This window comes from Sabethes cyaneus, chromosome 2 (assembly GCF_943734655.1).
Source record: "Sabethes cyaneus chromosome 2, idSabCyanKW18_F2, whole genome shotgun sequence".
Taxonomy (NCBI): Eukaryota; Metazoa; Arthropoda; class Insecta; order Diptera; family Culicidae; genus Sabethes; species Sabethes cyaneus.
The window spans coordinates 228340277-228366512 of NC_071354.1; the positions used below are offsets into that span (position 1 = coordinate 228340277).

The following is a 26236-nucleotide window of genomic DNA, read 5'->3' on the forward strand; positions in this document are numbered from 1 at the left end:
ACGCGACAACGGTTATCTGTTCGTCGACTACAGTTCTGTAACTCCTCCCCCGATCATCACCGAGTTGTTCGACTGCTATAGGACAGCTACTGTGCAGCAAATTAACAAAATCACCAATGAAAACGGACGCTGCTTGGATCTCTGCTTCGCTAGTGTTCGTTGTCAGGCTCTAGAATGTATGTTGGCGCTTGCTCCACTCGTTACAGATGTTCTCCATCATCCACCGCTATTAGTTCCGATTTATCAACATACACCATGCGAAACGTTGTCATCGTGCAATATTTTCATTCGTCCGGCAATCAAGGATGGCACGATCACTTTGACTTAATTCTCATTCATTTGACAGTACCGTCTCAGTCAAGCAAAATTTAACAAAATTATATAAAGGACATTTGTAGAACTGGTTACTATCTACAATTTTGCTGAATAAAGTTTTGTTGTATCTTTTGTATTTACAGTGCTACAATGCTAGTAGCTCATTAGTAGCTAAGTGAACGTTCACTTCCCAAGTAACAATTTTAAGTTTTATTACGTTTGTATAGTGGTTTTCATGACCAATTTCATAAAACCGCTAATAAAACTATGAGCTCCACCAGAACTTTCTGATGACCGCTATAAAACTGCTTTCTGACCAAGTGGCCAACTATTCAGAATGTTTTCATAACCGCTATAAGAATCAGGTTATAAACTCAAGTAGTCGTATCACGCTCTGCTGAAAGCAGCAATAAAACCGGTTAAGCTTTCGCTGCTTGACAGCTATCGCCATAATTTAAAAAAGTTTTTCGCTTTTCTGGCAAAAGCTAACCAAGTTCGCTTGCTTTGTCAACTTGAAAATATATCCGTGAGCAGAAACGTTTAAGATTTACTGACAGATCATTCTGAACGATTTGGTTTATAGCGACCAGAATAAAATATCCCATAGAATGTTTATTAAATTTAAGCACTTTCGTTGGTTTGCAGCATGTGCGCATTTAATTTCATCGTGCAGATTGATATTATAGGTCGATAAAATCAGCGCGCCACACTATGGGGCAGAACCCGAAAAAGCTCGGACAAAACCTCAAAATTTTTATTTGAGACATTCTATCAAACTTAATATTCTACGTATAGTAGACAGATAATCTATAAGAAGTATACATAAATTGTTTCAATAAGTAGTTTTTCAATAGGCATTAAATGAGGTGAAACACAGTGTAAAAAAAATTTGGAAAATGAAAAAATAAATATCATTCAATCTTTTAGTATCTGGCTACCATGCTGCTTAAAATTCTATACTTTTAAAGGACAATTCACATTAAAGGGATTATAAACTAATAGTTTAGGTGTTATTAAAACAGATTTTTTACTAGTAGGCTTTGTTCTGACGAAGTGTTTTAGAACAAAAAAAAATGTTATTTTTGTCAATAGTGTGTAGAAAAAAATTTCCACAGATTTCCGTTCTGACACTATCATAAAATCAACATTCAGGGTGTTAACTAGTAATAAGCAAAAAATTAGCTGCTACTAGTTGCGATGTTCGGAGATATTCAAGTTTTCCGAATACATGTTTTCCGGTATTTTAGGCTACAAATTATAAAATGCGCGCGCCAGTGCGAAGTTCATTCCTGCTGTACGTTAAAAAAATAGTCATGCTTGTGTATGTAAGACACAGCATTTATTATCGTTTTGAGATACATTGGAGTCGATAAGGGGAATTCAGCACATTGTAAAGGCGACCACTTAACAATTTTTTCCCAATTAGCTCTGTTTCAAGTCAAATTGGCAGTAGAATATGTTCGGTTGGACTTTTAGCCCGATTGAACTAGCCTCCATTTTTTTTATTTAGAGTCGAACATGTTGATACGTGTTTGCAGGATAAACAGATTGCAATACTCTGTCAGTTACTCGTTATTTTTTGTGCCTTCTGCCAGGATTTGTAAGGCCGATGACGGCCTATCTCGCCACTCGTATCCTTTTTTCGGCGTATGGCCAAACTAATGAATTAAAAAATTTGCATGAATGCACTAAAGCAGATAGTAGGGTAAGTTAACCTATATAGTAAACCCTTTACCTGTAATGGACCCTCGGATAAAATTTCGGTATTTATTAGCTTATACTTCTTATTTCTGAGGATATATGACATGAAACAGAACGTACTAAACATAACACACATTCAAGTTTATAAAATCTTAGCTGCATTTCATTATTAATGCTTTAAAATTGACGGTTGAAAACGTTGTGAGGGTCCATTATATACAATGCAAAAAATGTCGTCATTACCGGACTCTCTCCATGCAAAATACAGTAAAATTCTTATAATGAATTCGGTCGTTATTCTATTATAAACTACAAGGGTCCATAAAACGAAATTGGACATTCCAATCTGTTTTAAAAAAATTGTAAAATATAGATATATGCAGCAGAAATTAATATATTTAGGCTTATTCGAAAGTTACTAATATTGTAAGTAAGTGTAAGTAAGTAAGTTATAAGTGTAATATTTATAACTTGATTCCTGTAAGTCCTACAATGGTATGTTCAGTAACTTTACGTAACTTTACAGGACAAACAACTTTTCTGAAGACACAACATTTCTAAAGTCATTATTTAAAAAGTTAGATCTCAACGCCATCTATACGAATAAAAATACAACTACTTAAAATTTACAAAAAGATGCGAAATTTTATAACAAACAATGTTGCTGAAGACAATAAAGCTCTACGAAGCATATGAAAGAAGTTATGAGGTTTTGTCCGAGCGCCGGGTCAACCTGCCACTGTGCGCCGCTGAAATTTTGCAATTTTCGAAAACTGGTTGTTTTAACAAATTGAAAATGTTCAGTTAGTCAATCTTAATTTCTAGCAAAATTATTTTAGTTGCTTCTAGGAAAACCGATTGATAATAACTTTCTTTCTGCAAAACACGTTGCTTTGATGAATTGTTGTTTGCGAGCTAAAACAACATACTAGAATATGGCAATATGGCTTCGGATAAAAAGGTGGTTTTGTTGTTGAACCTCGGTATTCTTCATAATAGCAGCAAAAAAAACTGTTTGGTCAGAGTGTTACCGGTTTAATAGCTCTATAAACAGATTTATTCCGGTTTGACAAGTAACCGCGATAAGATCAATTTTGATTGGTGCGCCATTTTGTATTGCTACGCCACACTTATGGTAACTTTATAAGAGACGTGGTGCAGCCAACAAGTTTTAACGTGGTAATATAAGCAACCCCAATAAATTTGCTTTATTAACAGTTTTATTATGGTTTTCTAGCTATAAGTGTGTTTGGACTCGTATCCTCTTGGTATTGCGCAATACCACAATAAACCCAGAGGTAATGATTAATACCGAAAAAAAACCTTCTTAAAATTTAAGTAAAACCAAGTGGCTTTAGAATTGTTACTTGGGCTACCAATCTACTAACACAGTATAATCAATATATATAGAATGCCAGTGTCGCTGCAGTGCGCGTGGTAAACATCACACATGTTCAGATAATGTATTTACATTATATATGTAAATGTGTGTGTGCCTGAGATTCATCAAAAGGGGAATCTCATTGTCAAACTTTGACAACCAGTTTAAAATTTCAACTATGGCTGCCAAGTAATATGATTAGAAACTTCGCTTGCTTCAAATTTCTGAAAAAATCGGCGCAAAAGGGCGCAGTTTTGGGATTCTATTCATCCGGACGAAAAGAAAAAGAACGTTTAAAATCATTTCACTGGCATAAAAACACAGCGGAGAGCGCACTGATGACAGCACCAACCAACGCACAGATATAGAACAGATAAATAACAATGAGCAACTTTGACAATGAAGTTCCCGATGCACAGACTTGATACAGATTGTTAGCATCATGTTTACCACAATGAGTCCTGTAGAAAAACAGCGACACTGGCATTCTATATATATTGATTCTACTACTAACACGCACTACACACTACTACACGGACCTCTCCGCCGCTTTCGACAAGCACCATCGACCATTCGACAATCATCAAAGCACTGTCGCAAAACTGGACAAACTGGGCATTGAGGGGCCGCTGCTCCAGTGGTTTAAATCGTATCTGTCGAATCGTCTTATTAATGCGTCTATCGATGTGTCTATCGATCCGCTTCTTCCGGAGTCCCACAAAATAGCCACCTCAGACCGTTGGTTTCTCTTATTTATTTCTATTCGGTTGCAACGTATATTTGTAGTAACAAGATATTTTTGAGGGTTTTTGAGGGCGTCTTAGTAGAATACGAAACCTAAAATTAAATTAGCCAAGCTAATTAAGTTCGAAAACAGACACTGAGGAAGCCTGCAAGTCGTAGGCGAAATACGTATCTGTCGTGAATAAAATATACATAGTAGAATTAAATTGGATAAGTTTTCTTCTTTTTTAATCTTAAGATATTTGTCATAGAAACCCCATCTAATTGTATGATCGTATTAGTCGACAAAATCAATACTTTTCTATATCGTGCTCTTCTGAAATTCTCAAAATATTCACTTCTCAAATTTTTGTGCACAAAATACCGTGGACCCCCGTTCGTTTGACCATTTTTAATCTGAACACTTTTTAATTTGAACCCCGTTGGTTTGCACGACGTGCAAATTAAAAATGGTTCAAATGTCATTCTCAACATGACATCATTTGTTTATGCAGGCAATGCACATAAACACGATTCGTTTGTACTGACCTAGCGTGTTTAACCTTCCTAATGCATTAGAAAAAAGTTACATATTATGCATTGGGGTCGAAAACGACCCAAGTTTTGAAATTGCTCTCATTCATCCATTTTCAATCCGAATTTCATTTTCTTTACCTCGTTTGAAAGCTATGGCCAAAAACTAGCTTCCAAGGTATGTTGGGGAATTTGTTGACTGATGGCCACTTCTGCGTTGGTTCCGGAACACCCACTACCAGGTCCCGGGGGACATTTTTATATTTTGAGATAATTCATTCTGCGACACATCAAATCACATTGGTTTGATAAAATAAGATTAATGGAAGTACAATGGGGACATTTTGGACCCAAACGGCCATTTCCTCATTGGTTCCGGAACATCCGGTACCCGGTTTTTGAGAACAATTTTGAATATTAGGATGATTTATCTTGCGACACGTCAAATTACATCAGCTTGATAACATAAGACTATTTAAAGTATAATAAAGACATTTTGAAGGCCAATGGCCACATCAGCATTTGTTCCGGAACATCCGGTACCCGGGTTTTGGGGCCATTTTTGTATTTTAGGATAACACATCTTGCGACACATCAAATCACATCGGCTTGATTAAATAAGACTGATGAAAATAAAATAAGGTCATCTAGAAGGCAAATGGCCATTTTACCATCGGCTCCGGAACATCCGGTAGCTGGTTCCGCAGGATATTTTTGGATTTTGAAATAATTTATCTTGCGGCACATCAAATCACAACGCCTTGATCAAATAAGACAGTTGCAAGAGCTATGTGGACCATTTGAAGACAAATGGCCATTTCATCATTGGTTCTGAAACATCGGGTGCACGGTTTATGTGAACATTTTTTGATAGAATAATTCATCATGCGCCACATCAAATCACATTGGCTTGATAAAATAACACATAATTCTTCCATTATTGTTATTTTATCAACGCGATGTGATTTGAGGTGCCGCATGGTGAATTATCTCAAAAGCCAAAAATGTCCCCCGAAACTGGTACCGGATGATCCCGTACCGATGGTAAAGTGGCCATTTGGCTTCTAAATGACACTGTTTTACTTCCATCAGTCTTATTTTATCAACTCGATGTGATTTGATATGTCGCATTATGAGTTATCCTAAAATACAAAAATGGCCCCAAAAACCGGGTACCGGATGTTCCAGGACTGATGCTAATGTGGCCATTTGCATTCAACATTTCTTTATTATACTTTCAATAGTCTTATGTTATCAATGTGATGAAATTTGACGTGCCGCAATAGAAATCATCCTAAAATTCAAAAATGGCCTCAAAAACCGGGTACCGGATGTTCCGGAACCGATGGGGAAATGGCCATTCGAGTACAAAATGTCCCCATTGTACTTCCACTAGTCTTATTTTGTCAAGCCAATGTGATTTGATGTGCCGCAAAATGAATTACCTCAAAGTATAAAAATGTCCCCCGGGACCTGGTAGTGGGTGTTCCGGAACCGACAAAGAAGTGGCCATTAGTCAACAAATATTCCCTAATATACCTTGGGTGCCAGATTTTGGCCATACCTTTCAAACGAGGTGAAGAAAACGAAATTCGGATTGAAAATGGATGAATGAGAGCAATTTCAAAACTTGGGTCGTTTTCGACCCCAATGCATAATATGTAACTTTTTTTACTGTAGCTCTTCTAGATGTCGCTGAAAGCTGAAACTCCCCCACAATGCTAGTTTTCCAAAGTTAGGAAAAGTCAGAAAATTTCAAGTCTCTAGCTCGTACCGTTACTGAGTATCAAGCTTTGTAAGTATGCCGATGGGTCGAAAACGACCCCAATGCACTAGGAAGGTTAATCGGTTTCACATTTCGTTTTCCTAACGATTAAGAGAGAAATCCGATCGGAAAATGCAATATTCGCACTTGCAACTGCCAACTAAAACAAACCACCCAAAACAATAACAAAGAGCAGGGCGGCCATCATGGATGATGAGACTTACGTCAAAGCGGACTTCTGGCAGCTTCCGGAGCTACTGTACTTCACCACTCAGCACAAGTTTGATGTTCCAGAGGAAGTAAGGATGCAGCAACTTTCATAGTTTGCCAAGAAATAACATCATCTGGCAAACGGAGTGCGCCGTTCGTGACTACCGGGACTGTAAACGGGCAGATCTACCTCAAGGAGTGTTTACAGAAGCGTCTATTTCCTCTATTGAAGCAACACGAGCGCCCTATGATCTTTTGGCCGGATCTAGCTTCATGCCGGTATTCAAAGAATAGTTTCTACAATTAGGTATTTTTCTTCAGTGTTTCTTCCGTGATGCAGTTTGATGTGGGACACCCTTTAAACGTCTTGAAGAACTTAACCCTTCTTTATCGACAGACTTCGCAGCCGGTTATTAGAGTACAAGAAAACTACGGGGCTAGTGTAAAGATCCTGTTGACTCAATAGCGGCACCGCACAGTTGAGATTCGAACATACGACTACTGGCTTGTTATACCAGCATCGCACCTCGGAGCTAACTGTATTCATTTTAATGCATTTCTTAGATGTAATTGTTGATTTATTCACTCAATTGATCTACGATTTATTAATTTAAATTGATGGTTTGATAAGTGAACGATTGAATAACTGGATGATCGATTGATTGATTGAGTGAATAATGTTGTGATTCAATAATTTTATTCAATGATTTATGGATTCTATAAACATTCGAGAAGCTATCAGAAATACTAATAATTTCTTTTGTGTCATCTTGAATTTAACTCAACATTCAATCGTCATCAAACGTAATGCCACGAAATGACGTAACCAATGGAAACCAAACTGAAACTCACCTGCTCTAATTAACATCTTGACTAACTAGTCACCGCACCGCCTAGCAACGTAGCATTGTAAAGTATACTGTTACCATTAACTAGGCAGCACACACAGCATACGGGAAGAAAACCCACCGTATGGCATAATTTCTGCGTACGAACGACGGATACCGAACCTGTGCTCTGTGGCGTAGGTACCGCAAAAAGCGATGCATCGTCCTGGAAAAAATCAACCACCAATGCTGCGTCCTAGCTCTGCGTGGGTGGTTGTGCACAGTCAGGCAGGAAAATCAGACGAAGACATTCGGTCGGAAAATTTAATATCCGATCGGTAGGAAATAGAGGTTTTCCGTTTGCTCTTACTTTCCGCATTATCAGTGTTTTCTTTATTGGAAAGTGGAAACGGATCGTTTCTTGTTCGATCCTTAGTACATAACTGGAGTCATTTTAAATTAAATTGTTCACAACGCAGACACTGAAAGTGCTGCTCATAAATTTATCGTCCACTCGAAACCCATCCGTATTTTTATTCCATTCACTGTCGATTTAACTCAGCACGAATCGATTCGATTGTTTCATTTCAATTCCTTCGAGCTGATCACCGCCCGCAGGCACGTTTTTGTTCAATTCATGCGATCATAAATTTCCATTAAAATCTGATTTGCTATTCTGATGACCGAACGGGCGGGGCGGGTGGCAGTCACGAAACAATTGGAGCCGTTTGTGCAGAATATCATTCTATTTATTCGTCCGGGAGGAAATTTATTGACCAAGGAGGGGGTTAAACCGTTGGCGTTGTCATTGTTTGCACACTGTAGACAACCTACAGGTGCCTACTCTATCAGCTTTCCATCAGCAGAGTCAAGAAGAAGCTACTCTTGTACGTAGACGCAAAGTGCAATAAAGTGAACGCATCGTGCACTTGGAATGGCAATTAAAGCCAATTTCCTCTGGTTGAACGGTTGGTCAGTTAAGTGACCTCTGGCTTACGTGCCAATCCGGTTCAACCGGTCAACAAGGTCGGCTGTCAGGCTTGTGCTGTGAAGTCAATATTTGCTGATCTAATTAGTTGTAATGAAAATTCAAATGTGAGCGGATGTATATTCTAAGAAGAGCTTTGATTTTACAGCGTCATGGTTTTGACTTTAAATGTGACGTCAAAGAGAATTCGAATTGAAGACTTTCAAATTATGAAATAAAATAGGAAAAACGCATCAATGTTAGCGTAAATCGTTATTCATGAACGGCTGAATTCTACATAGAAGCCAATTAGTTGCAAACCACCGACGATGTGGTGCAGCGCAAGCGGTAACGAAAATGTCCGTTGTCACACGGATTCTCGCAATCGTTGAACGCCCGAAAATCGTTAGAATTCATGCAAATTGCGGTGGCTCATTCACACGCTTCTTTCCAGCGAATTCGACGAGAGCAGTTCCCATGGTGAGAACAACCAGTATTAGTTTGGATTTCAGGTGGAATATTTATTTAAATGAAGCCAGCTTATCACTTCAGTGGAAGAGCGACCATCAGCTCCTTGCTTCGAAATCCATTTTTATTGATATGGTGGTGGTGTGGCAGATTAGACACACTAATCCAATCCAGTGTGACTTAATAGTTTATTTGCCATTAAATGTAAATCGATTGGGGGAAATCTATTGCTAAACATGGAAGATTTGCTGATTACTCAAACTCTAGCAATTCAATCTTCGCCGCCTTTGCAAGCATTTGCTGTGGTCAAAATGGTTCGTGGAAGGGCGCGACAATTTTTTTTGATGGAGAGCTATTTATTAACCCCGAAACTTAGGAACCCAACAAACATTTTTGTTGATTAGTAGCTTATTCAACCGTTGTATAGCTAATTACCGGGTTATTAGCGCTTGATAAGCTGTTATACGACAAAAATGTTTGTTAGGAACTCAGAATTTAAAAATTTCAAAAAATCTAGAATCGATCAATACATGAACCTGCTAGAATCCAAAATCACGATCACCCAACAGCCCACAAACTCAATTGCTTTTACGTTTAATATTCGCGTAATTCCAAGTTTGAAATCTCACTCCCGCTTAATTCATTCCATATTGCATGGATGAGCTATTCCGTAGAATTTCTAGAAAATTCAAATATTGAAAATAAAATATTGGTGGCAACAATAAAGCACGGTTGTATCGTTTGTGCTTGGGACGTGGAGAAATCGTAGAGAAAATGACTTCAAGCACTTCAATCAAATTACCACAAGTGCGAAAAGGTGAAAAATCAACTCGTCCTTCATGAAGCGCACGTTTGTCTGCAACTACACTGACAACGATCAAAACGCGAACTGCCTTTAATATTGAATCAACCTCGTGTTTTGTTGTCTTGATTTTCATAAGGAAAGGCATTAGTTTTTTTATAACGATTGTCTTTTACCAATCGACGGAGGGAAGAATAGAAGAAAGTAATGAAACAAAAGTGTTGATAGTATCTCAGAGGAGATAAGGCAAGGAGGAAAAAGGGGGAAAATTAGGTAAGCAACGCTTATTAAGCTTGTATAACGTTCCTCTTCACTCAAGTTTGGGAGCCATGGATTGAAACAAGCTACAATGAGAGCCAATTATAACCGGTTTCAAGCCCAACATTTCCCCCGGACCCTGTGGATCGCAAATATTGGTGAAACTTTAAATCACGGCGGACTGGATCCATCCTAGCCCTAGCCCTAGCCCTAGCCCTAGCCCTAGCCCTAGCCCTAGCCCTAGCCCTAGCCCTAGCCCTAGCCCTAGCCCTAGCCCTAGCCCTAGCCCTAGCCCTAGCCCTAGCCCTAGCCCTAGCCCTAGCCCTAGCCCTAGCCCTAGCCCTAGCCCTAGCCCTAGCCCTAGCCCTAGCCCTAGCCCTAGCCCTAGCCCTAGCCCTAGCCCTAGCCCTAGCCCTAGCCCTAGCCCTAGCCCTAGCCCTAGCCCTAGCCCTAGCCCTAGCCCTAGCCCTAGCCCTAGCCCTAGCCCTAGCCCTAGCCCTAGCCCTAGCCCTAGCCCTAGCCCTAGCCCTAGCCCTAGCCCTAGCCCTAGCCCTAGCCCTAGCCCTAGCCCTAGCCCTAGCCCTAGCCCTAGCCCTAGCCCTAGCCCTAGCCCTAGCCCTAGCCCTAGCCCTAGCCCTAGCCCTAGCCCTAGCCCTAGCCCTAGCCCTAGCCCTAGCCCTAGCCCTAGCCCTAGCCCTAGCCCTAGCCCTAGCCCTAGCCCTAGCCCTAGCCCTAGCCCTAGCCCTAGCCCTAGCCCTAGCCCTAGCCCTAGCCCTAGCCCTAGCCCTAGCCCTAGCCCTAGCCCTAGCCCTAGCCCTAGCCCTAGCCCTAGCCCTAGCCCTAGCCCTAGCCCTAGCCCTAGCCCTAGCCCTAGCCCTAGCCCTAGCCCTAGCCCTAGCCCTAGCCCTAGCCCTAGCCCTAGCCCTAGCCCTAGCCCTAGCCCTAGCCCTAGCCCTAGCCCTAGCCCTAGCCCTAGCCCTAGCCCTAGCCCTAGCCCTAGCCCTAGCCCTAGCCCTAGCCCTAGCCCTAGCCCTAGCCCTAGCCCTAGCCCTAGCCCTAGCCCTAGCCCTAGCCCTAGCCCTAGCCCTAGCCCTAGCCCTAGCCCTAGCCCTAGCCCTAGCCCTAGCCCTAGCCCTAGCCCTAGCCCTAGCCCTAGCCCTAGCCCTAGCCCTAGCCCTAGCCCTAGCCCTAGCCCTAGCCCTAGCCCTAGCCCTAGCCCTAGCCCTAGCCCTAGCCCTAGCCCTAGCCCTAGCCCTAGCCCTAGCCCTAGCCCTAGCCCTAGCCCTAGCCCTAGCCCTAGCCCTAGCCCTAGCCCTAGCCCTAGCCCTAGCCCTAGCCCTAGCCCTAGCCCTAGCCAAAATTTATCGATGATCTAATTGAATACATTTTTTGTTTAAATAAGGCCTTTCCAAATTATTTTTAAAGTTTTTGTCCCCCCCCCTTCAAAATTAGCTCTAAAAATTGGGGGGCAAAAAAATTTGCTGAGCTCGAGTAAAATTTTTTTGTATAAAATCAATTAGGCCATTACAAATATTTTATAAAGTTTTTGTCCTTCCTGTGTTGGGCCACTGAGGGGGGGAAAGGCGAAAAAACAGAGATATTTTTAATAGGACAAAAAAAAATTTTGATTTTAGGCATTTTTACTTAAAGTTTAAACGTGGAAATCAAATCTATTCTTGCTTTTAATATATTCGTTATTTTCCATGCAAAAATCTTCGAAAAAAGATAAAAACGAACGAAAAATTTTTTGGCCGGTTTTCGGAAATTCCGTTGTTTGAATAGTACAAATAATGTAATTTCCGAAAATCGGCAAAAAAAAATTTCTTCGATTTTGACTCTATTTTGGAAGGGCATGGAAAATAATAACGTATATATCAAAAGCAAGTATGAATTCTGGTTTTACGATTAAACTTCAATTTAAAATTCTTAAAAATCTTATTTTTTTTGTTGCCCAATAATAAAAAACTCTTTGTTTTTTGCCCCTGCCCCCTCAGTTCTCTAGCATTGGAAGGACAAAAACTTTAAAAAATATTTGTAATAGCCCAAGTGCTAAACTTCGCTGGCGCGTTGATTTTATCTACCTACCTATTCCAACAGTCACGATAAAATTTAGTGCGCATATGCTGCACAACCGCGGAAACTGCCGAAAATTTATTATTTGTTTTCTGTTGAATCTATACCTATAAAGAAGGATTTCTGTCTGTCTGTCTGTCTGTCTGTCTGTCTGTCTGTCCTGTGTTCCTTATAGAATCAAAAACTACTGAACCAATCGGCGTGAAAATTTGCATGCAGAGGTTTTTGGGGCCAGGAAAGGTTTTAGTGATGGTTAGAGACCCCTCCCCCCACTAAGAGGGGGGGCTCCCATACAAATGAAATACAAATTTCTGCATAACTCGAGAACTAATCAAGCAAATAGAACCAAATTTGGCATGTGGGTGTTTTCGGTGACAATTTATTCTAGGGTAATTTGAGACCCCTCCCCTCTTTATAAGGGGAATTATAACTCCTCTCCCCTTTAAGAGGGGGGGTTTCCATACAAATTTCCTCATAACTCGAGAACTAATCAAGCAAATGGAACCAAATTTGGCATGTGAAAGTTTTCGAGGGCAAGAAAATTTTCTATGTTGAATTAGGACCCCTCCTCACTTTAAGAGGGGGCCCAGTAAACCATTTGGTTTGTATGTCTCGATTGCAACTGAGGTATACGAAATCATATCTGAACGAAAAAGTTATATTTCACGCCATATAAGAACATATATGTACCAAAGTGGAGGCGATATACGTGCGAAAATTTTGACAACTATTTGTAATTCTACGTTGCGCAGTTTTTATAACACGCAACTAAATACTCCTGAATATATGATTAAGGTATAATCAAATATTGCAATTGTCTATCCTGCTTTATAATTCACAGTCATGAATTGTATTTGAAGACACGCACGACTGCAAAACAACTTATTGTTCACTTCGATTTGACATGCTCTAATCATTATACAATTCCAATGTGAAATTGACATGAAAACGATTTAATGTGAACTTTCTATTACGATTTTGTGTTATCTGGGGGGGCTCCTGTACAAATGAAATACAAATTTCCTCCTAACTCGAGAACTAATCAAGCAAATAGAACAACATTTGGCATGTGGGTGTTTTTTTTTGGTGACAAGAATTTATTCTATGGTGAATTGAGACCCCTCCCCTCTTTATAAGAGGAATTATAACTCCTCCCCTTTAAGAGGGGGGGCTTCCATACAAATTTCCTCATAACTCGAGAACTAATCAAGCAAATGCAACCAAATTTGGCATGTGAAGGTTTTCGAGAGCAAGAAAATTTTCTATGGTGAATTAGGACCCCTCCCCACTTTAAGAGGAGGGGCTCCTGTACAAATGAAATACAAATTTCCTCATAACTCGAGAACTAATCAAGCGAATTGAACCAAATTTGGTGTATGTGTGTTTTTGGAGACAATTTTTTTTTCAATGATGAATTGGGACCCCTCCCCACTTTAGGAGGGGGGGTCCTATACAAACGAAATACAAATTTCCTCATAACTCGAGAACTAATCCAGCAAATGGAACCAAATTTGGCGTGTAGGTGTTTTTGGAGGCAAGAATTTTTTCTGTGATGAATTAGGACCTCTTCCCACATTAGGAGGGGGGGGGCCAATACAAATGAAATACAAATTTCCCCATAACTCGAGAACTAATCAAGCAAATAGAACCAAATTCGGCATGTGGAGGTTTTTGGAGGCAAAAATATTTTCTACGGTGAATTAGGATCCTTCCACACTTCAAGAGGGGGGGCTTCTACACAAATGAAATACAAATTTCCTCATAATTCGAGAACTAATCAAGCAAATGGAACCATATTTGGCATGTGGGTGTTTTTGGAGGCAACCATTTTTCCCATTATGAATTAGGACTTCTTACCTTTTTAGGAGGGGGGGGGGGCTCCCATTCAAACGAAATACAAATTTGCTCATAACTTTAGAACTAATCAAGCAAATGGAACCAAATTTGGCATGTGAGAGTTTTAGATGGCAGAATTTTTTTTCTGTGGTGTATTACGACCCCTTTCCCTTTTAAGAGAGTGGGCTCCCATACAAATGAAATACAAATTTCCTTATAATTTGAGTACTAATCAAGCAAATGGAACCAAATTTAGCATGTAGGAGATTTTTGAGTCTTGAATTTATTTTATGATAGTTAGAGACCTCTCACCCCTGTGGTAGGGGGATATGGACTCTCATACAAATAAAACAGAAATTTTTGCGAAACTCAAAAACTAATCCAACTCGAGAAATTCGAGACTCTTCCATAAAACATTAATCAATAACAAGACCACAAAAACTATCTATAGTAACACTAGATCATTCAGGACGAGCCGGTCGCGAGTGTTGCCGGTGACCCGCCGTCGGAAGCGCCGCCCACTGGGGGGCTTGCAAAACTCGAGATAGTGACAAAGATCATCCGAGATTCATGATTTATGTACAACACAGGTTAATTTGTGGCAATACGAAGTTTGTCGGGTCAGCTAGTATCTTATATACGGTCAATGTAAACCAAATCGATCGGGATGATTTGACAGTAAAACTTTAACTTTTCTGCTCACGGTTTTATATTATAGAACGAAATGAATAGCTCCATTGAATTATAGCGATGGCTGTCAAGCAGCGAAAAACATAATCGGTTTTATTGCTGCTTTCAGCAGAGCGTAATAAAACTACTTGATGTTATAACCTGATTCTTAAAGAGGTTATAAAAACCTTCTGAAGAGCGAGCCGCTTGGTCGGAAGGCAGTTTTTTAGTGGTCGTCGGAAAGTTCTAGGTTAAACTTACAGTTTTATTAGCAGTTTTATGATATTGGTTAAATTGCTACTTGTGAAGAGCTACAAAAAACTGCCGAAAAAAATCACAAAACGTATCAAAAGTAGACGTCAAAAAACGACGAAAATACGATGAAAATTTGGCAAAAAGAACATGAAAAGACAACAGAAATGCAATAGAGAGATAAAAATAACGACAATAAATACAAGGAAAGGGTTACAAAGAAATGCTCAAAGAAAGCAACGAAACGTCGAAAACACTACAATAATATGACGAATAGACGATAAAAAACGACTACAAGACTGCACACTTCCCTAACACAGACATCAAATTGGACTAGGTTTAATCGCGTTCGAAAGAAATTTTTTGGCACGAGGGGGCTTTGTCACTCTTTCTGGCGTATTTCCCAAGCAAAGGCGAAAGAGGAATGATAAAAAATCACGGACGAAACTCGAGAGTAAGCGTCCTTGATTGGAACTGATTTGTTTCAAAAACAAGCAAAACAGCAAAACTAATAAGCACTTAACCAGTTTAACAGACAAAACCTAGGAAAAAGAAAACTTTCACTTTGGCAAATTTCATCTTCCCCAATCTGTCCTTTGAACTAAATGGTGAAAAATGAAATGAAATTAAAATTACTAAATATTTTTGGGTTTCTTTTGGACGTAGACGTCCGACCATGCAAGTTGCAAAATAACCATCCTTTCTCGTTACCTTTGGATTCGATGGAGGTGCCTTGTTTGCCAGTGATCAACAATATTCTACCACGATTGAATGCCAAAGCAAAACCATCCGCTATTTTTTAAATTTCTGAAGCATCATAATCTATTTCAGTGCCAATGATGGTGGTAATTTATAAACGTCATTTACTGGTTTACTGTTAATTAAGTTTTGCTTTAAAAAAAAAGTTGAATACAATCAGTTCCAATGTACCACTACGCTCGCATCTGAATTGGACGTCATATTTGTATGAGCATCTACGTTCCTAAACTATTTTATTATTCCATTATGTGGCTGGGTTTGGCTTAGTAAAATTCCCACAGCATTTTTTCGTTCACACTTGCTGGTGCCACATTGGTTTTATGCGTCCAACAGATGACAGATTTTCATAGTACCTGCCAACCACAGAATCCATGTTCCATGAGCTTCGTGCTTCAGTAATTTGAAACATGGGGTCAATACATGGAGTGAAACGGGGGGTTCGGTCCATGTCAACATTATAGGTTGACAAGTGGTTCGATTATAAAACCAGCGATTAACGGGTGAGGTTTCTGCTCATCTGCCTTCGTACAGTACAACGCGTCATAAATAGCCATTAGCAGGACGATTAAACTATCTGATTTAATATAAATAGAATGGATTACCCGATAACAGCTTGTCATAATTGCAAATTGATTAACATCACATGGTATTATCAATATTTGTATCGTTCAGTGCAGCAATCTAACACCCATCATATGCTTTTCTTTTTGGTACCATTTTGGATCGGCGTTCTCTTTCTCTATCTCTCTCTCGATGGACGATATCGCATTCATCAGATCATAACGAGTGCCCCTGTGACGTCGCAATCCACTTGCAGGCCCCGGATGGTAATAAAGCAGCAATATTTGTACAATGTGCTAGATGGTGTCCCCCGCCCAGCAATGTGTTGTCGACTGTTGTCAGTGTGTGTAATTTAGGCTCGCTTTAGGGCACACTATAGGCTCTAATATTGCTCCCCACAATAGTTTATCTCTAATCTGCTTAGCTTGGTATGTATACAGATTTCCGCGTCTTGCATGATTCATGTCTATCATGTCTGGTTCGTTAAAACGACCGACCTTCCCAGTAGTAAAGCTCACTAATAAGCTTATTCAATGCATAGAATAAATATGAATCCGATGTTGGCGCCAATGTGTGAACAGGGGAACTTCACGCTCATAGCGCTTGTGGGAAAAATTAAGAGTCGAGCTATTAAATATTTTGCCCTCGTACAAATTCCTCCTTTCAAAGAACTGCACGTGTATAAATATTGAACCCGCACGAACCACATAAATATTGATTATAATTCAACTGTCTGATGCCATTCTATTTTTTTTAAACTGCCTATCAAATTTATTTTTATATTTCTGAAGAAAGTAAAAACAGAAGCAAAATAAACTTCTTTGAAACAGAATACAATTATCATGTTCAGACATCTTTAATTAACCTGAAAACTCTACATTGTTCCGGTTCACCCGATAGCCACAATGTTTTAAAAGCAGCACAAACACTGCGCAAGGGTATATTCAAATCCTCGCAAACGGGTGGCCTTTTCGCATTCCATTATTTTAGCGGTGGCGGCGGCGGCCGACAACCGACATCCACTTTACGACGCGTGTATTTTCCCACCCAGATAATTCCGGCTTCTAATTTGGAAAATAGAAGTGTGTCCGGTTTTACGACCGTAACAAGCCCCCGCCTCGCCTCGCAACGGAAAACTCGTAAAGTTAGCAATGTTACAGTCATAACCGGCCGGAGCGAAAGCAGAGCTCTCAGCCAGCAGCGATAAGGCTGGAAATTAATTCATTCTAATTAAATGTTTCATTAAATTTTGCTTCCATTCCACCACGATAAGGGCGTATCTGTTTCGTACTAAATACGAGGTGCAGAAGAACAAATCTTCACCACACCGTTCTGCACTGTTCTGGGCGAAAACCGTTTCCGGTGAGCAAATTTACTCGCAATTTTCAAGCGCTGCGCTTCGAATCTGGCAAATTGGTAATCGGATCTGGCGGGATAAACGTCTTCAAATTAGACACCGGTAAAAGAGAAATTCCGTTGAATTTACCTAGCGCTTATAGCGAGGCGGCACGTTCTGACGAGATTTGAGATTGCATTACAAATCTTCAATCAATCTTCGTTCGGGGGTGATAATTGTAAGCGCCAGCGCGTTGTAATCCCAAATCCTGTAGATTGTGTTACAGGAAATTTAATTTAACAAATCTTGGACTAACAGGGTTCCAGTTATAACTGGAATCGGTAAACCGTAGAACGATTTTTTAATAGCAAGAGCAAAACAGTTCTAGAACAAACTTTCACAATTCGTGATTTATTTAACCAATTTCGATGCCGTAAGTATATTAATGATTATTGTATATTGCGATACGGAAGCGACCGTGGACTTATACCAAAACCTGCCGGTCGTTATTGTGAAAAAAATATAATCACTTATCTTAGGTAATTGATTGTCTACCGCCATTATTGGTGACGGTTCGCATTTTTTCACTTTCAAGCCCGAAATTTATCAAAAAGATTGCCTTCAGAAGAGGTTACTGCCCTTTCCTGGAGCAGCAAGAGGTTGATTACTTTTTCTGATTTAGCAAGCTTGCAAGCAAGCTTTTACTGGCTATTCAAATTCACGACTGAATAGTGGCACAACGACAATGGCGTCGTTCCCAAGGAGTCCAATCAATACTCCGGAGCTAAGCCCGATTAAGAAATATCAATTGTTCAATTTTATTAATTTTACAATAGATTGTAAAGGAAAACTTTAACAAGAAAGTTGGAACAACAAGTGACCAGAAAAAATTCAAGCGAAAATAGAATTTAGCTGCAAATCTGGTAGAAATACAGCTGGAGCAATAGTAACGAAACTAAGCTCGTCATTGTGATGCAAGCCAACCCTGTTAAGTCCCGTACGAACGTGTACTGTCTTACCTGTTTCCTCTTTCCTCGAGCTACAACCGCGACCTCCAAGGTTAACTTGTTGGTATTTCGATGTTGTCCAATTCTGTTGTACCGTATTCTGTCATGTCCGCTTCTTGATTGCTGAGCTGCAACCGCTTTATGGCAATGTTTCGAAAGAAGAATAACGGACTAAATATACTTAATCCTCTACCGTAGCTAGTTCGTAAATGCATGTGTCGTCTGTGATTGGGAAGTTGAGAAGTTGTGGAGGAACTGTATGGACAATTCACGCCTTGGGGGATTTTCCAAAATTACCTTATTGATTTGTGCCGAAAGATCTCACAACGGAACTGAATGAATAAACCTATTTAAAGGGTCGTTAATAAAAAAAATTTCAAAAAATGGTATTACAATTTTATAAAAATTCGCATACGAACATTAAGATTGGCCGATTAATGAAAAGTGTGCTTTTTTTTTTCTAGAAAACCACCAAGTAAATTTTCCGATTTTCTCAGACATCGCTTATTTGATAAGTCTGTAACTCTTGAATCAAACGTCGCAAATCAATTTTTTTTGTGAAAATGTGTGAAAATTTTATCAACAATTTGGGAAAAATATTTTTCAGAAATTGGAAAAATTCATGGAAATTTTTTCAGGATTTTACAAAATTTTCCATGTCGGTGGAAACTGAGAAAAATTATGTTCAAATTTTCAAAAAAAAATTAAAATATTTTTTTCTTATTTCGGCCACTGCAAATTATTTTTAAAGTTTTTGTTAACCACCACCGCCCCCCCCCCCCTTTGAGCATACCTTGAAAAATCGGGGGGCAAAAAAATAATTTGTGGAATATAAGTCATGTTTTTTTATACAATCAATTGTCTGTTGGCTCTACAGTAGGGTTGGGAACTATCATTAAAAATCGTTACTGATATCTATCAGTAGTTTCCAGTACGTTACTGATAACTATCAGTAAATATAAGTAATTTTATCCAGCACGGCATTGAAGCAAAAAAATTGGAAATTGCAATATTATAACTGCATTATTCGTTGTAAGTTCGCTTTGTAAGTTGGTGAGCGGGCTTCATGAGGGCTCGCGCAACTGCGAACCAAATTTTTACCAGTCAATAGATCTTGCAAAAATGTTGGGAGTACAACGTGCCCACGCAACACATCTTCATTGCTTTCAAAGCAGTATACGATACTGTCGGTTACCTGGATAAACTACCGCGACTGAAAAGAGCTCAAGTGGATCGAGTGACGTGACAATACTAGTAAGGAGACCAGCGGCGCATTCAAGCGGGAAATTGGGCTTACTTTGCTCTTCGCAAAACGTTACGCCCAAGAAGCATACGCCACCGTACTAAGCTGACAGTGTACAAAACCTTTATTAGACCAGTAGTTCTTTATGGACTTGAAACCGTGACGCTGATTACCGAGGGCATACGCTCCATTGCCGTGCTCAAGCGAAAGGTACTGTGAACGATATTTGGCGCAGTACAAACTGAAAGCAAAGAGTGGCGGAGGTGTATGAATCACGATCTACTTGCACTGCGGGGAGAATTCCATCTGGCGAATGTCGGTAGGCTACGATGGGCCAGATTCGTCGTAAGGATGCCGGACGACAGTGCAACTTCAACAACCCTAGGGCGGCGGACTCTAGATCGACATAAATCGAGACGACTGCTTGAAACAGCACGAACCACCAGAGCCGTAGGCTGCTGACGACGATGACGATATATTATATCATCCTCATCTATCGTACGAAACTATCGACCATTAAGGTTAATCTGATTTTTCTAACGAGACGACGTAACTATCAGTAAATATCAATAACAGCGAAACCTTACTGATACTAAGTGATATTGTAGCTTATTGATAATTATCAGTAGTTAATGATAGTTTTCTCCTACTCCTCTGATTGACTCCTACTCCTCAGATCACTCCCTCAAAAGTGATGTTGAACAGTATGTAGGATAAGCCGTTACCTTGTCTTAATTTTTACCGCGTCTCGAAGGAACTCGAGAGGAACCCGAAACAAAGTATATCTGAACAGTTGCTTCAGTTTGTCCGAAAATCTGTGTTCGTGAATTATCTGCCATAGCTGGTCTCGATCGACTGTATCGTATGCTGCATTGAAGTCAATAAAGATGCTATGCGTGGACACATTTGCGCTTCCGACTTTCCTGCAAGATCCGTCGGATGTAATAGGATGAGTAGAGCCGTTGCTAACGTTTCTCGGACTTGTTTATAAAGATCTACTGTTAGGTAGTCCGATCGGCTACTGCCAGTGAATCTTCCCATCAAGCCAGGCTTCCAACTTTCACAAAATTCGTCAATTTGAGATCTACTTATACTGGTCAAGTTATTTTGTACTTTCTTGAGGGAGTAAATGTGTTTTTTGTGAAGAATGAATATTGAAAGAACTGGGAAAAATGCTATGCAAACTGTAAAAATAATTGCCTTTCGTTGAAACGAGGATATTGAAGTTCAATTCTGTTACAGCAATGCAAAAACATCAGTGATTTTGGTTCGAAGTCCACGTACGTTCTGATAATACAACAGCAGCGGATTGGAGGAGTTTAGCTGCTGATCAGACACCTAGCTAAAAACGGGAACTGCGACAACGGAAGAGCTGTTAGGGGAACTGGCGGTGAAATGAACAGCCTAAGCAATTTCGCCATTTGCTCCTACAGAAACTAAACTAATGTTGAACGCATCAAAATCATTTCAACAAGAACGATATCTCATGATAATGATTCTTTATTTTCAAAAGCGAGACATTCGAGCCTGATTTTTTTCGAAAGTGAAAATGGGTAAATAGGGGTGGGATAAATTGAACATTATTTTACATTGTCATCATTCTACATGAGCTGTAAATATTCAACAGTGCTTTTGGAAACTAACTGAAAAATGGAAAACAAAACGTTATTATACACACTGTTTATTTTGCCCCCATAGTAAAGGGTTCATTTTACCCCTGATTCAAACGTTTTTTTCAAGTGTTTATTATAAACAAATAGTTAATAGAAATATTTAGAGTTTTCGACAGGTCCGCAGGATAGTGATAAGCAAACAACATTCATTAAATATTTAAATTCATTGAAAATTAATTTTTTCCGCCAAAAAATCTAATGTACTGCTAGTGGAAATTACCATTACGGTGTCAGATTGCAGCGAATATTTATATAAGAGGCTTATGTCTGTACCGAAAACCAGGTCTCTGACAGGACCTCATAAGAGGCTTATCGGTAACTAAAAACAGGTCCCTGACAGGAGGTCATGCTTTCGTAGCAATGCGTTGTATTCTCAATCACCTCACTGGTCGACTACTGAACTGCTCGATTGCTCCACTGGTTGACCCGACTGCTCGACTTAACTACACGATTGAACTGCTCGACTCAGCTATTCGATTCGACGCTCGACTTAATTGCTCGATTCAACTGCTTGATTCCATTGCCCAACTAGACTACTCGACTCGACTGCTGGAATGAACTGCTTGACTCAACTACTCGATTGGACTATTCGAATCGGCTGCTCGACTCAACTGCTCAACCCGATTGGTCAATTCAACTGCTCGACTAGACTATTCGATTTGATTGCTCGACTCAACTGACAGCTTGATTCAACAACTCGGCTAGATTGCTCGACTCAACTGCTTGACTTAACTGTTTGATTCGACACCTTGACTCAACTGTTCGTCAGAACTACTCGACTGAACCGCTTGACCCGACTGCTCGACTAGGCTGCTAGACTAAACTGTTCGATTCGAGTGATCGATTCAACTGCTCTACTAGACTACTAGATTTAACTGCTCGACTCGACTACTTCGTTCAACTGCCCAACTTGACTGCTCGACTCAACTGCTCGACTCAACTGCTCGACTGGACTGCTTGACTGAATAACTTGATTTAACTGCTCGACTAGACTGCTCGATTTGACTGCTTGACTTCTGTTTGATTCGACAGCTCGATTCAAGTGCTCGACTGCTCGAATAAACTGTTCGACTTAACCGCTTGACCCGACTGCTATACTAAACTATTCGATTCGACTACTCGACTGGACTACTCGACTTGACTGAAGTTTTTGGAGCGTCTTAGTAGAATACGAAACCTAAAGCCGTAGGCGAAATACGTATCTGTCGTGAATAAAATATACATACTCGACTTGACTGCTCGACTGGACTTCTCGATTTAACTGCTCGACTTGACTGCTCGACTCGACCACTCGATTCAACTGCTCGACTCGACTGCTTGACTCAACAGCTCAACCGTACTGCTTGACTGAACAGCTTGATTCAACTGCTCGACTTGACTGTTCGACTCGACTGCTCGATCCAACTGCTTGATTCGATTGCTTGATTCTACTGCTCGACTCGATTGCTCGACTCGATTGCTTGTCGCGATATCATATGGTCGGTGTTAAATCAGGCCGGCCCAAGTCGCAAAATTTTAAAAAATTAGCTAATGATAGCAAACGATCAAGAATTTTCTAGGCAACATTTTACTCTAATCAGACTACTTAAATGTTGCAAACAGCCAGATGTTTTTATTCAGTTAAATAAAATCCAATACGACCATAAAAACTACAGTAATGTTCTGATTTTGTCAGTTCCCAATATTGTCTACCCCCGATTTTATCTGTCCCGATTTTAAAAGTCCCGATTTTGTCAGCCTATAAATTTTGTTTAACTTTTGTGCTTTTAAACATGATTCATAATACTTTTCAGCCTGCTTGAAACTATCCTGATTATCTGGGGAGAGTTTTTGAATAAAACGATGCCTTCTTGCGAGTCTTTCAGAGTCAACATTAAAGTATTTTTATAGTAAAAGTTCTATAGTTCCTAAACAAGCAAAGATAGAGGTATACTATATTCAGCAATGTTGTGTATTTTTACTATTTGTACAACTTTGTAAAACAAGAAAAAATCATACATCTCCTACAAAAACAGCTAAAGAGAAAAACTGATTTTAAAGATTTTTCATTTATGAGAAATAGAATTTTTCTATCGTTGCTGAAGAGATAGAAGGTTACTGTAGCAAAATTTCTTGGAATAATATACTGTAAAACTTTGCAGAACACATCAATGTGTTATATAGAAACTGAAGAAAAATAAATTTTTATTGCCCTTTTAGGGGGATTAATCAACATTTGAATTCCGCTGGACGATAGAAATTTTAATGTTAAGAAACTCTTCCAAAAGTTCCCTAAACCTAAAACCAAGTTTTCCCGCTCAAAGCTAATGCGCATCAAAAAAGGTTCTAGGCCAGTGTGCTGTGCCCGGTTCATTGAGCTTTCGATTGACCGATTGAGGGTTAAAATTGAATTTTTGGCAGAAGCCTTAGATATGGAAGATTTTAAGTCTTGAATTTTGAAAAAAAAATTCGAAAAATTTTGTCAGCCCAAAATTCAACATGGGGCTGACAAAATCGGAACATTACTGTAATTGTTTCAGTTTCCGGCTTTGACTCTTTTATGTACAATATCTTAGAGCTATATTATGCAATATAAGAACTCAAAAGAACTAATACAAAGATTAAGCAACTCCGCTAACACTGGCCAATGGAATGTATTCGCAGTTAACTATTGATTTGGAACAGATTTTAATCCGTTTACTGGGAATTTGGCTACACCCACAGTTTCCAGAAAGAGCATATTCTAACGAACATGGTGGGTGTACAATAAGCATAATATTTTATCCTACTTGCGATACTAAAGTGTTTTATTCTAAAATATTCGTGTTTTTTGACTGTTTGAAGTTTGAGTCAAAATGGCACTATCGATTGGCAGGATCATAGCAAGCGTTGTAATGGAACCAAGGATCGAAACCTGCGTTTTAAAGTGTTGAGAACGATTAGAGCCAAACCAGGGCTGTCAGATTATGATGTCACCAAGAAATTTAATGCCTGCTAAAGCACCGTTAGAGTGACTCGGCTGTGAGAAGCATTTCAATCTTTTCGGGCCAGTAAGCAACCAAACAGGGTGATGAAGCAGATTCTAGTGGTCAAAAGACGTGTCCGGAAGTTATACAGTGAGATTCTTACGAAGTACGAAGTGTGCATCCTTGTGAACGACGAAACCTGCGTTAAGATGGATTATGGGCAGGTTTTCGGACAAAAGTTTTATAAAACCAGTGGTGGTGATGTTCCTAGCAAATTCAAATTTGCTTTTGCCGACAAATAAAACTATAAATTCCAAAATGTGCAACCAGGAGTGCCCGTATAAAACCTATTCTTCCGTAGATTAAAGCTCATAATGGACCAGTAACATTTTGGTCTGATTTGGCAAGCTGCTACTACAGCGGAGAAGTACTACAGCGTTATCGAGACGACGCCTTACCTTACCTAACTGGTGACTTAACACCGACCAAATAAAGGCTGTTTACGGTAAAATTTCAACACGCTCAAATTGCTCTAATTGCTTACCCTTTATATCTCACATTCTACAAACGTCAGATCTAATTTTCCATCAGACGAAAATTCTTCCCAATCAGCAATTAACAAAAACAATAATTCGTCTGTCCAATAGTTAAAATTTCAATAGTTGTCATGCTAACAAATGGTTTTTTCTACCCTGTTTCATTGCAGATGACGACTCCGGCGAAAAAACTGTGTCCGTGCTGTTGAGCGGCGAAGAGTCCGAGTTGACCTTTATCGATCACAGCTATATGGACATGACGGTAGGTTCCAGGACCAACTTCACTTTAATTTACGTCCTTTAATATTGAGTTCAATCTTATCATCTCACAGCCGGAAAACTGCATGTCATCGTACGACCCGCACGGCTACTGCGTAATCTACTCATCCGCAGACCGAGGCAGCTTCCAGATTGCTGAACAGGTCCTCCAGGTACTGTGGACAACGGAAAACATTGCTCAAAAAGCGGTCATCCTAGTGGCCAACAAAGCCGATCTGGCACGCAGTCGAATGGTTACCTCAGATGGTGAGTGCTCTTTTCCAACTTAACTTTTCTCCGAAATTCCGCTAATTTCTAATCCATCATCTGCAGAGGGCAAACAGATGGCAACACAATACGACTGCAAATTCATAGAAACATCCGTCGGAATCAACCACAACGTAGACGAGCTACTGGTAGGGCTGCTCTCACAAATTCGGCTTAAGCTGGAGAATCCGGAAAAATCAAGGTAATGAATAACCTATCTGTAGTCGTCATTCATTTCTAACCAAAATTGTCTCCCCTCAAACCTCAAACAGGGATCTCTTCCGCAAGCGATCGATTCGCAAGTCCAAACGGCGTGCCTGTTCACCGCTCGGCGGTGCGATCTGCCTGTCCGGAATGGGCGGTGGAACCAACCCGAGCACACCGGTCTCCTGTGGGCCGGTTCCGGGCGGTGGAATGGGCGAAACTCCGCCCGGCAGTGCGCACAGCAGTCCGCGCAAGTACCGCGGTTCGCGGACGTCGGCCAGCCTGAAGGTGAAAGGACTGCTGGGCCGCGTCTGGGCACGCGATTCCAAATCCAAGAGCTGTGAAAATTTGCACGTATTGTAAGGCTTGTTCTGATAACATGTTCGTTCCATTTTCCTATTACGTATGTAATCATAGATGAGATAGTGAATTGGCGATGGTGACAGTTACGTACGCGCCAAAGGCCAAAGCAGACGATTTTATTCTTACTGATGATGCACGTAGATTTTTGCTAGGTTAAGCGGCTGCACTTTTATTTAGAGTAAACTTAAACAATGTAGAATCAAAAGTATGTATCACACAGAATCGGTTTCCTTATTCGGATACAAATTAGGCTTAGGTTGCGGTTATTTTGTACAGCGAGAGCAAAAAAAAGTTCGAACCAAT

At 40.0% G+C, this 26236-nt stretch overlaps 1 protein-coding gene across 1 annotated transcript in view; it reads left to right on the top strand.

The window, feature by feature from the left end:
- Positions 1 to 25933, top strand: part of LOC128736718 (AF4/FMR2 family member lilli) — a 152934-nt gene extending 127001 nt beyond the window's left edge. Inside the window, exons 11-16 of the mRNA XM_053831204.1 lie at positions 16317 to 16367; positions 23451 to 23453; positions 25012 to 25103; positions 25174 to 25366; positions 25433 to 25568; positions 25639 to 25933. Of these exons, the coding sequence (XP_053687179.1) occupies positions 16317 to 16367; positions 23451 to 23453; positions 25012 to 25103; positions 25174 to 25366; positions 25433 to 25568; positions 25639 to 25933 (770 nt within the window). The remainder of the gene's footprint in view (positions 1 to 16316; positions 16368 to 23450; positions 23454 to 25011; positions 25104 to 25173; positions 25367 to 25432; positions 25569 to 25638) is intronic.
- Positions 25934 to 26236: the final 303 nt, after the last annotated feature.